The 12,243-nt window shown below is 38.0% G+C and overlaps 1 protein-coding gene across 1 annotated transcript; it reads right to left on the bottom strand.

The window, feature by feature from the left end:
• Nucleotides 1–8,625: 8,625 nt before the first annotated feature.
• On the bottom strand, nt 8,626–10,668 carry LOC148102443 (putative trypsin-6). Its single transcript, XM_087841538.1, has 6 exons — nt 10,626–10,668; nt 10,102–10,288; nt 9,652–9,855; nt 9,319–9,383; nt 8,886–9,037; nt 8,626–8,784 (listed from the first exon to the last, which is right to left on the bottom strand). Exons 1-6 carry the CDS (start codon nt 10,666–10,668, stop codon nt 8,626–8,628), a joined length of 810 nt encoding a protein of 269 aa, XP_087697664.1.
• Nucleotides 10,669–12,243: the final 1,575 nt, after the last annotated feature.

The raw sequence follows: 12,243 nt of genomic DNA, 5'->3' as shown, positions 1-12,243 counted from the left end.
GAGGACGACGGTTCACCAATGTGAGGCGTCAACATTTTTCAGAGACTGTTCCATTTGAAGTCCAGCTGTGTATCAACATAAAATGAAACAACTGAATGAGCATTATTAGTTTAAGCTCCAACATATGCTAGCAGGGACAACAAGAAATCCACAGTGGTTGTTATGGGCACCAAAAGTATACAGCATGGAGCTAACATGCAGCTAGTGTACATGGTGTTTGTCAGCAGCAGAGCTCTCGTACAGAACTTATACAGACTTGTACAGAAATAATTATCTGAATTTGTTCCACTGTTACTGTTAATAAAAAGAAAAGACGCACTAAGTCATAGGTTGCAAAGAAAATACAATGACTAATGTGCCTGGTTGGTCATAAAACAGGAGAAATTAATACAATTGGTGAAAACCTCTGCCATGCTTCTACAAACATACATGCAAATTTAACCAAACACAATAGAACCGAGTAGGATCACTTTAAGTAACACTGAATAGCACTGATCCAGCAAGCACACATCTCAGAGAGTAATAGAAGTTGCACTTGCTGCTGAAGCTTTATGTGCAGTTTAATAAGGAGCAAAATGCTGTTCAGGTCTAAAAATGTATCTTGTAAAAATATAATGTTACCATGACATATGTAGAGTATAACTCACACCTGCTTATCAAAGTGCTACGAGTTATACTGTGGACAATGCATTAGCAACTCTATTGTCTATACCTTCCTTATGTCTGATGTTAAGTTTGTATTCCTGAGCAAATAAGGCCCAGCACATAAGTCTCTGGCTGTAACTGTACGTGTGTACACCTTTTTTTGAAGTGCTCAAGCACCTCCCAAATTTCATCACAACATCCCTAAAAATATCTTCAACATAATAAACATGATAAGTCGAAATACAAACACTCTATATGGATGTATTATTACAACAATACATATTATGAAGGTTTCTTGTTTCTTGTTTGAGTAAACTGATTGTTTATTGTTAATGTTTATTTTTTCATTTACTTGGTAATTTCATTATGCATTATTTCATTATTAGGCAGATTTATTACGAGCTGAGTGTATACCATAAATCTTGTTCTTGTACACCACTCCACAGATGTAAGAGCCCCAAAACAGTCTAAACTCGTCTATGCTTCAGGGGAAACTTTCAGCAATACAATATCTCAGTGTCACAAAATCTGTCAACCACTTTTCCACTAAAATATTTTTAAACAAGAATCTATTTCAAGCCTTAGAAACCTTAGAGAATATGACACACATCAATGTGTTTTTCTTCTGCATTTTTCAGATTATTTTAAGAATTTGTCATAGAACAAAGGTCACTCTTTCAAGGATGCCAGTGTTCACATTTTGGACTGAGAGGCAGATGGTTAGAAAGAGGAGCGAAAGAAGCCTGTCACTTATTATCCAGTTTTGAGATCCTACCCAGGCACCTTAAAACCCACTAACATCTTAGTTAATTGACTTCAACAGGTCACATGATAGGGTGAGGCAAGGTCTCATAATGGTTTCATCCAGAACCTCTGTTGATAATGACCCACACCATTTTTCACACCTTGGCTCATGTGATGAAGCACATGATCAATAGTGGGTCAACAACCCTCTTAAGCGACATTCCTACTAGAACTTAAAATCTGGGAATCGCCACCATTTTTGTCACACGGCCCGAGGGCCACCATGAGAAAAGGACCCAAGTGCAGACACCAGTGCAGGAAAAGCAATCAGATTCACAAATCTTTATTGAACACACTATTTACAGCACTAAGAAAGTGTGGGAAATGAATGGGGTGAGGTAGACTGAACACTGGGTCGTGAGAGGAGCACGGGTGACTGACTCGTCACGGAGCTGGAGCAGAGAGTCACTAGAACACAGGAAAAATTGGATTAATGGTGGAGACAAAGTCTGGGAAATGACTGAGAGTAAGAGGTTGCTTATTTGCAGGGGAGGATGCTCTCTGGCTAGGGGAGGGAGTTGCAAACCGAGTGAGTAGCTGGCTGTGCAGTGAGTTTGTCCATTTTTATTTATTTATTTTTAAATTTGTGAAGCACTTTGATCAAAACTGTTGTTTTTAAATGTGCTATATAAATAAATTTTGATTGATTGATTGATTGATCCTGAGGTTGAGAACTTCCAGAGCTGACTGGAGAGCAGGAGGGCACGCAGTTGAGGTGAAGAGAATCCTAAACTCAGACAGCGAGGCTAGACAGTTGATGTGGTGTTGTGCTGGAGGCAGCAGACTACTGTCGGGGTGAGTGATAAAACCAGGACACAAGGAGATGAGTTAAGACAAGTGCACATTAACCCAAAGGAAACACCTGAGGTATGTGGCCTGTTATCACCATAGGTAGGTAAGACGACACCGAGTTTGCAGCCTTTTGATTGCAGCTGATGAGACACAGGTGAAAGAGATCGTCTAGGGATCTGCCTCCAGGTGGATCCTGGGAAAACACAGCCGGCCTTGAAGGCACACCCACCACTCACTCAGATCATGACAATCTGGTCTAGAACCAGTGTTGGGACTAACGCGTTATTAAGTAACGCGTTACAGTAACTACATTATTATTGTGGTAACGAGCACGGTAACTAGTTATTATGCCAAAATCAGGAACGCGTTAATCGTTACTGGGATTTAGATAGGGTCGTTATTTGTTACTTCATGTGTTGCGTTCGACTTACCTCTGAAATTGGAACATGGACCTGGGAATGATGTCACACTTGAGTAAATGGCGTTCTGGTTAGCCTCGTTAGAGAAGTCGGGATTCCAATATGGCAATGCCCTCGAAAATGGTTGTTTTGCTAGCTCTCTACAAAAACGAATTACTACTAAACACATTTGCAGCCATAGCTGGACTCGGTCGGCCGATGGTGATTTTTCGTTTTGATGGGCCGATGTTTTTTTTTTTTCCTTCTTTTTTCCGTAATGGTATAAACAGTGAGAGGTGGTGGATTGGCCAGATGCTGGCAGATGTGTAAAAATAACTCAACTGTTTGGTGGTGGCTATGGCGGAGCTTCCACAGTTTCGGTAACATTAGCAAGTGGTGGAGGCCAGCAGGTGGATGAGGGAAAGGGGAAGCAGGAGGAGCAGAGACCCGAGGCGGCCGCCGGTCCGAGTGTCAGGTGAACTGAACTTCAGGTAAGAAGTTATGACCTGCAGTCTATCTGGGTCACATAAACCAAGTTTAGGTGGAGTTTATTTTCGTTGTGCTAACTTTTTACAGTCAGTTACAATAACTCGTACTACGCACTAGCTAGCATTACAGAGTTTCTATACTGCTGGGTGGGTGCTATGATGTTACTGATGTTGAATTTTTTTTTATTTATAAGGTTAGTTATTAGAGTTGCCAACCGTCCCCTAAAAAACTGAATTGTCTCGTATTCAGAGAAAATATTACGCTTTTCGTATTAAGGTGAAAAGGAGTTTTCCCCGTACTTCAGCTACAATGAAAAGAAGACACAAAGCTGGAGTTATTCTGTCTTTGCTGCACAGCTGCCTCTTCTTCTCTCATTCTCTCCCCTCCCTCTCCTGTTGCTACTTCAATCATGAAACCGATCAATGATCAGCTGATCAGTATTTCTGACGCATGTCCCGTCTCTCTTGTTTGTTTATCGCCCACTTTGCGCCAGAAAGAAGAAACCAGCAGAGGTCGCATTAAACAACAGCAGCACATTTAAGCTTGATAAGCTGTTGTTAGAATTGATTTAATAGCTGTAGCTGTAAAAGCTGCTCGTCATGATGTCGGTTTGGATATGTGGCGAGAGGGAAACATGAAGATGAAACCAGGAGATGTCCTTATTGAATCATCAGAGCTGAACAGGTGGTGGAGAAACAGGTTTACCTTTTAGGTGACATGAATGAGTTGAAGGGAAGTTATGAACTGTTTCTGAGAGACAAATAACATCAGGATCCTTTTCTATGTAGCTGACAAATGGTAATTGTGCAGGGGCGGGTCTAGCAAAGTTTTGCCAGGGGGCCAGGTAGGGCATTAACAGGGAAAAGGGAGAACAAAAAGTACTTTACTTTCTTATTCTCATTTAAAATGTCTCGCTTTTAACAAACAATTATCTGAATCTTACAACAAACGTTTTCATCTGATGTAAAATGTATAGAAATCCACTATTGTATATAGTGTTTTTTTTTCAGGGTCCCAACATAATTTCTTCAGAAATAAGTACTGTATATGATGCCAGTATTTTCCCACATTTTCCAGATTCTGTACCAGTACTGTGTGTAAAATTCCATCAAAAAAAGTCAATTAAATTTTATTCTTTCTCACCTGTCTTTCTGTCTCCTTTCACTTTTTAAAGGTTGCCATGTTAGAAAAAATATTTTGCCCTGTCATGCTGTTTATTGATGTGGTAAATAAATAGTTTATGAAAATATCACTAAATCTGTCATTTATTATTTTTAATATTCAGTAATGATCATGTCTCACCTTTAGTCTTCTCTGTCTTAATTTCAGGTTTCCACCATGTGTTGTAGATAGTTCAGGAGGTTAACTCAACCAAGCAGTCTTTGGGTTTCGGCTAAGTACTGTTTAGAATGCCAGCATAGGGAGGATGGTGTAGGTTTAAGTTTATTAGATTGTTATATATATACCAACAAGACAGTGTACATCACTGTCACAACAGCGTTTGTTTTCATTCAAAGGCTTTATGGTTTTTCCTATAATGGTGGGCCGGTCTCTAGTCAAAATGCCCGGGCCGATTTTTATCCCAGTCCAGCCCTGTATGCAGCTCATCTGCAGTCATCTACATCTTCCTACTTGGAAGGCAGAATTTCCGACTTCCGAGTACAATCGAAAGCACCACGACTGCAGTTTCTGTGTTGGACGTAAAAAGCGCACATGATGCTGTGACGTAGGCTAGAATCATGGCGGCAGTCGACGGCGGTCCAGGCGTGGGATTTCTCTCGTGGAAATATGCACATTATTTTTTCCTTTCTGTTGGTAAGTGACACAGTGCACTGTGGCAGGATAGTGCTAACATGTAAGCAAGCTAGAAGACTGGCATCCTTGCTGGTATCCAGTTAGGAAATCAACACATTAATAAGCAAATTCTGAGTAAAACCAACGTTACTTTCCCTAGTAACTAGTTACTTTGAAAGTAACGAGTAACTTCAAGTAACTGAGTTACTTTTCATAGAAGTAACTAGTAATGTAACTAATTTACTAATTTAAAGTAACTTACCCAACACTGTCTAGAACTGAAGAAGTTTCTCAGATGAGACGTGAAATGTCTTCAAGAAACTTAAAGAAGTCCAGTTGCTTTTCTTTCCAAGCTCCTTGAACTTCTAAAGACTTCAACTTTATTTACCCCAGCCAGCCTGTTGAAAGCCCCCATTTTCTTTCCTAATGTCCTGTGGGTTTGGAAATATTTCCTGTGTGCAACATTTAGAATTTGGCACATTTATATTTGTGCCTAATAACAAACGCAGACTCTGCCTTGCAGCTAATGTGCAGTACAGCTGATTCTTTTGAGGGTTTTTATTTATTTATTTGTTTAATGTTTTGTATTGGAGTCCCCTTCAGTCACAATCTTGCTGTGAAACATTAATGCATAGATGAAAATGCATTTTAAAATAAAATGCATAATGCAAGACATTGTGTTGCCTTTGTTAAATACATGGTATTCTGCCATCTTCAGTGTGTTTTAAGGTATATATTATATGTATATACAGTATATGCAGTATGAGAGGTCACAGAGGTTTAGTACCATGCGTCACATAAAAAGTATCAAATATGTTATGATCCATGTTTATCATGTGCAGTGTTGGCTGTAATGCGTTACTAAGTAAAGTTACTGTAATTAAATTACTTTTCCACTGAAAAAGTAGATTAACTAATTAGAGTAACTATTTTTAGGTATATTAATTACAGTTACTTACAATGTACTTGCGTTACATTGTAAAATAATTAAACTCGCTGAATATCATTATTTAATTTCAATCATTTGTCTTCTAAACGTAGAAGTAAACTCTGCTGCTTTAACATCGCTGTAGTGCAGCTGCGCGTCATTTCGCGCCAGTTTGCTGCATAGTCGTATTCTAAAGCGGAAGCTGTCGGACTCGGCTGAAGCGAGTGGCTGTTTTATGAAATGGACATATTCCCGTCTCTTCACTTTTCTGAAACAAGCAGACAAGAATATTACAGTAATATGTAAAAACTATCGGCTGCTGTTAATAGCATGAGTAATCTACTGAAGCGCCTGACACGAGAGCATAGACGAACACTTCTGAGTGATCCCTGTTCATCATCCATGGATAACACCGCAGCAACTCCTGCTAATGCCGGGCTCACACTGTGCGATTTTTTCAGTTGCGCGATTCAGCTCCTGCTCAAACCGTACGATTGACTCGCAGAGGTTAGAAGTTCGTAGGTCACGATGCAGGTCTCACACTATACGACCCGATGCTCTGATGCGACCCGAGTGCTCACACTGTGCGTCCATAAAATGAAGGTTATAACAGAAATTCTGTCGCTCGCTCTCCCTCTCTGTCTTTCACTCACACAGACACGCACACCACCGCCATCAACTTTGCTAAATTGCTAATGAAAAACATTGATCAGGCAGCTGTGATTGAGCAGCAATGTCTATCCAACTATTTTCACGGTTGTTGTGGTCGTGATAATTTTCTGAGGCCACATCGAAAAGGCTCGGATGAGCTTTCCAAAGTTCTACAAGTGCCTCCATTGCTTGTGTCCAGATCACACGCTGCACTGCCGTGCTGCGCAGTCTTTTTCGCTGACATTTGTGTTTGCGCGTGCGCAGTGTGAGAAACTGCGGTGACACCCTTGCGACCAAGCGATTGATGATCGGGAGCTGGTCGTCAGGTGTTAATCGCTTCTCGTTACCCCACGTATACTACACGACGCACGATGAAGGCCAAAATCGGGCCGATCGCCAAAACGGTCGCACGACTCAAAAATCGGCTCAAAATGGGCCACAAATCGCACAGTGTGAGCCCAGCATAAGCAGGCAAAACCTGATTTTACTTCAGCAGCACAGAAAGCTCTGAAGGTGAGCTTAAAAAAACGATTGCAGGCTACATTGTAGAAGAGATGCTACCGCTGCCTACTGTAGAGTCTCTGTCTTTAAAATTTTTTTAATTATTATTTAAAGAGTTTAATTTCTATTGTTTGCCCACTCAAGGTTTATAGGGATTTTAAGAAGTATTTACTTATTTAGTAATTAGGTTACTTTTCTGACACAGTAATTAGATAAGTATTTTAAATACAATATTGACTAAGTAATTAGTAATTAATTACTTTTTTAATGTAACTTACCCAACACTGATCATGTGTGATGTTAGTTTACATTTGTGGCTCTTCTCATGTGTGACTGTGTGCGGATCTCTCACCTCTCTCTAAGGTGTGGTTGTGTGTTTAATGCTGAAACAAATGAAGACTGCTGATTGGCTGAAGTAGGGTTCACATTAAATAAACTGCTGCTCATTTGTGTTTGTAGGTTCTCAGTCATCCACGTCATGGTCGTCTAAAGAACCAGGAAAGAAAGTGACTTCACTTCTTTTAGTTTCTTGATAATGTTTAACTTCTGATCCAAGAAGCTTCTTCACTTCATGAGCTTACTTTGCGCATGTTCCACCTCTGCACAGTTGCATTTGATGACAATGCAGTGCAGTTCTCTCAAACATACAACAGAGGGCGCTATGCACATTCACTGACGTCAAGAAAAATACAAGTGGAGGAGGAAACAAACAGCAGCATCAAGAGAGAAAACTGAAGTGTTCAAAATAAGTCACTCTAGTCTCTTATTTTAATACTAAACAACATTTAAACATCATGTTGATGCTTCATGTTAAAAGTCTTGGAGCTCGGCGTGCTTTTACTGCTCAGTAGGAAAATATTAATGCAAATTAAAAGAAATTGTTTTATTTAGGATTTAATAAAACATCTCTGTACTACTTCAAAAGAAATTTGAAAGCACTGCCTCATAGTGAAAATGAATCATAATGAAATCCTAAAATCTATTCTCAAATAGTGAATGTCTGCTCTTTCTCATGTTAAATTTCTTTTAATGTTCTCAGGGCTAAAAATAACAAGTGATAAAAAAAAGCAATACACAGAAAACAATATATTACAGAGCTTTGATGGGGTGTAAAACGCTCTGTTTATTGTTCATTAGAGTAGTTATGGCAGGATTAAACATTTGTTAAAACAGTGTTTACACAAGAGAGGCGTCACAATGAAATAGTTTTGTGTAACAGCGACACCTGGTGGAGCAATAGTGTTTCTGAGCTTTGTCAATATGAAATGTTTACTTTTCATTTCGATCTTAGAAATATAAAAATGAAGGACTGAAAATAAGTTGGAAATTAAATTAAACGTATTATGAGATATAAATATGTGATCATGTACTATACATTTTATTTCATTTGTATTTTTATGTGATTGGAGGAAGTAGGACAAAGTGAAGAATCCAATCTCAGCAGATCTTCTGTTGCCACAATAAACTTTACGTTTATGTGACAGAAGGTGGGGAAGTAGATATTAGTACAAGGTTTTTATTTTATGTTTTTGTAGTTTGTAGATGTTCTAGAGTAGAAACCACACACAGCACACAAGTTTCATGTAGAGATGATTGTTTATTCTGAATGTTATTTTCATTCAGTTATTTTCCATTATTTTTTGTATGAATTGTCTGGTTTATCCAGTCAATGTAAGAACAGACCCTCAAGGAAACAGCTGGAAATTTACAAGCATATTTACCAGAACCAACATGTACAGCATATATCTTTTTGTCATATATCACTCCACCACCAGAATCACCCTGAGAGAGAAAAATATAGTTTATGTTACAATTTTATTCTAAAACATAACTCAATACTACACAGCAGACATAAAGTAACGTTAGAAGTCATTCCAACTCACCCCACATGTATCCACATCAGCTTCTTCATAACACACTCTTTTGTCTATTGGAGCTTCATATGGCAGCTTTGAATAACACCTATCAATTGTGATGTCATTACAGGGAACAACATACATAAGTGCACACTGAAGATCCTTTGGGTAAATGGGAACTAGGGAAAAGGAAAAAAGTAGTTAATAGCATTTCATGATACACTCATGAAATCAAATCCTTAAAGAATGACATTTTGCCTTATTTCAGCTGGTATTCAAACAAAATGTATTCTTCAAAAGAAGCTGAGAGATGTGAAATCAAGGGAAACTATCATAAATTCATTCAATTCATAGTTAAAAAAAATGCCATATGTCATCACAGTTTCTAAATAAAAATGTTAAAGTCAAATTCTAACATAAGGTGTGAAACTGTAAAGTAATCAAACAACATTGGCCATACGTTTCTCCTTTGTCACTTTATTTATTCTATGACAACCATGGCCTGCAAGTTGAACTTCATCCGCTCTAGAAAAAGACAAAGAAAAAAACGTGAAGTAATTCCATATCTATCCATGTGTACTGAGGACAAAATAAATGAAAAAGTGGAGTCTGAAGGTTAGTATTGTCCATTCACATTTACTCAGTAATTTTCATTTTAGGGTTCAAAAATTACATTATCAATTTCCTTTTACTGCCTCAGTCTGTATACCATAGTTATATTTTTTCTAACATTCACCATATATCATAGATGTAACTTCTAAGATTTAAAAGGATTAAAAGAACCTTAACTCACTCTTGAGGCTTTTTGTTAAGGTTATTGTTGTTATCCTTGCATGTAGGAAGATCAACATGTTTAATATGAGCAACAGCTTTAATATCAGTAACAGGTTTTGGTAACTTCAGGAGCATGATGTCATCATGTGGATGTGGAATTATGTCATTTTTGTGAATTTCCACTGCGATTCCTGGACCTGGATGCACACCTAGAACTGCATACCTGTAAGGAATGATAACAACATTCACCTGCAAGTTTAACATAATTTGTTTATCTGTATAGATAATTGCATGGACTTGCTGGCTCATAATCACAGAGGTGAAGCAACACCTAAAAGCACTAATTTATAGGAAAACATTTGTCAATAATGACATGTCAACTACAGCACAGTTTTCAAATTAAAGGTTTGCAGAATTATATATAAATATCATGGTAACATTTTCAGTGAAAACAGGTTTTTTTTCTCACATTGGATCCTCCTTGCAGTGAGCTGCAGTTAGAACCCATTGGTCACTGATCAGAGAGCCACCACAGTGACCGGGTTTTCCATCAGATATATCTGACAGGCTGACATGGTAGAGTCGCTCACTTTTGTCACAGACCTTTCCATTATAAATTCTCTTTTGCAGATTCACCGCTGTGCTCACTGAGACACCTGAAACAGAGGGTCCGGCATCAAGGGACTGTGTTACAACAGTTGTTTAATAAGCAGCACGTTTGCTCTTAAGAGATGAAAACAGGCGAGTTACCTGCAGTGACAAACTGTTACTTGTTAGTGAAACAAAACAAATGCATATTCAGCATTATTATTCTTATTCATGCAGCCTAGACCTGTCTGAATGCACACACCTGTTTGAAAAGACACTCTGTGCTATTTGAGCAGCACAGAGAGAAATTCTATTAGTTATGTAATTACAAATATGTAATTGACTCATGCCCAAAACATGTTTTTAATATAAATATGTAACAAATTTGAAGAAATACATACTCACCAACCCACAGCACAAGAAGAAGAAGAAAAGTGAGATGAGTCATCACTGTTGCTGACCTTACTACCACCTTCTACTTCAGTGACTGAACCAGTGTGAAAGTGGGCCTTTTTAAATTTGTACATGTTCTCCTATTGGCCCACAATCCACCAATACCCTTCTAAAATTTTATCAACACTAACCCATTGGCCACAAACACTGAACTTGCATACATTTGATTACTAATCAAATCAGATGAACATTTGCTGTGTAGGCCCCTCCCCTGTACTGCAAGTATCATCCTGAATGACACTGTTAAACAGTTTTTTAACTATTATTTAAAAAAAAAAAAATACTTGGACCTTTCTTACTGGGGAAAAAAGTGTACTTTCTTACACACGGTACCTTTATATTAGCTTAAGAAATTTAAAAAGATCGATGGAAATACAGTGTTTAAAAAATTAGCTCACAGCATTGCATCTACAGGCTTACAAAACGTGAAACAAGTACAATCCACACATATATTATGTTGTGTGACGATCAGAAGAAATCTGAAATTCATGTATTTTAACTAGTAGCATATGTCATTCTTTAACTTTGTATGTTTTGATATACTCCTCTCAGAGGAGATCACACTGGGCAACCTGTAAAGAGTTTGATTAAATTATTGATCATTCCATTGTACAAACTGTGATCTTTTAATAAATGTCAAGTATTTGTGATGCTTAAAAGGAAATTATTTGATAATTTTCAAAAGTTGATTCTTCAGTCTCAGCTGACTGCAGGTTTCCCCAATCTTATAAACAGTACATGACTGAAACCAGCTCAGTGAAGGAACAATGAGCTTGGAGCCCTTCCAGCCCTCACTACTGGAGGCCTCAGAAGGTATACCTCTATGAGCCTGACTTTGTTAGAGAAAAAACAAAGCTATAAATCTCTTGGTTCAAGGATGAGCTGAAGGTATAGACCACTAACGTGATATGTGGTGATGTGTAAGTGCTGTGGTTTTATAATAAGAAATGTGGATAAAGGCAGCAGTGTGGCTGGGATGCTAACTGGATCCAAATCCTTTATTTAAAGGAAGCAGATTCCCTGGAAATTTAACTAATGTTTAGTCCATCTTATACTCTTGATTGAAATTATTAATACTTTTTAATAAAGTGTTTGATATTTTTTTATTACTGTTACGATACTTTTATTTATTGGCTTGATAAAAAGTTTATACACAAAATGAATACTTTGTCCTCCTGCAGAGGTGTGGCCTGTTAGTCTCAAAGTTGGCATTAATGTCTTCTAAGAAAATGCATGCTGTGGATGTTGACTTTCCCACTTTGACGTAACTCCCACGCATTTCAACATAAAAACATGCTGTGCTCCCTCTTCACCCTAAAAAAAGGAGATTTGGCTTTGTTTAAGAGCTGGAGACCAGTGTGGCCCTGTCAGACACAGTTCAGTAAAATGACTGAGAGACCTTATACTTTACTTATATTAATTCAGTTTGGTTCATTTCAAATTTATTTAGAATGACTAATCAGTAGTTATATATTATAAGCATTATGTCCAGATCATTCACTATCAATAAGGTTCTGGCATGTTAATATACACTCAGCGGCCAAATGGGACTCCTTAATTTTTATATGGC

This window comes from Neolamprologus brichardi, chromosome 6, assembly GCF_056152115.1.
Source record: "Neolamprologus brichardi isolate AB-2024 chromosome 6, ASM5615211v1, whole genome shotgun sequence".
NCBI classification, from domain to species: domain Eukaryota; kingdom Metazoa; phylum Chordata; class Actinopteri; order Cichliformes; family Cichlidae; genus Neolamprologus; species Neolamprologus brichardi.
The sequence above is the reverse complement of the archived record's forward strand: the minus strand, read 5'-3'. Positions and strand labels throughout refer to the sequence as shown.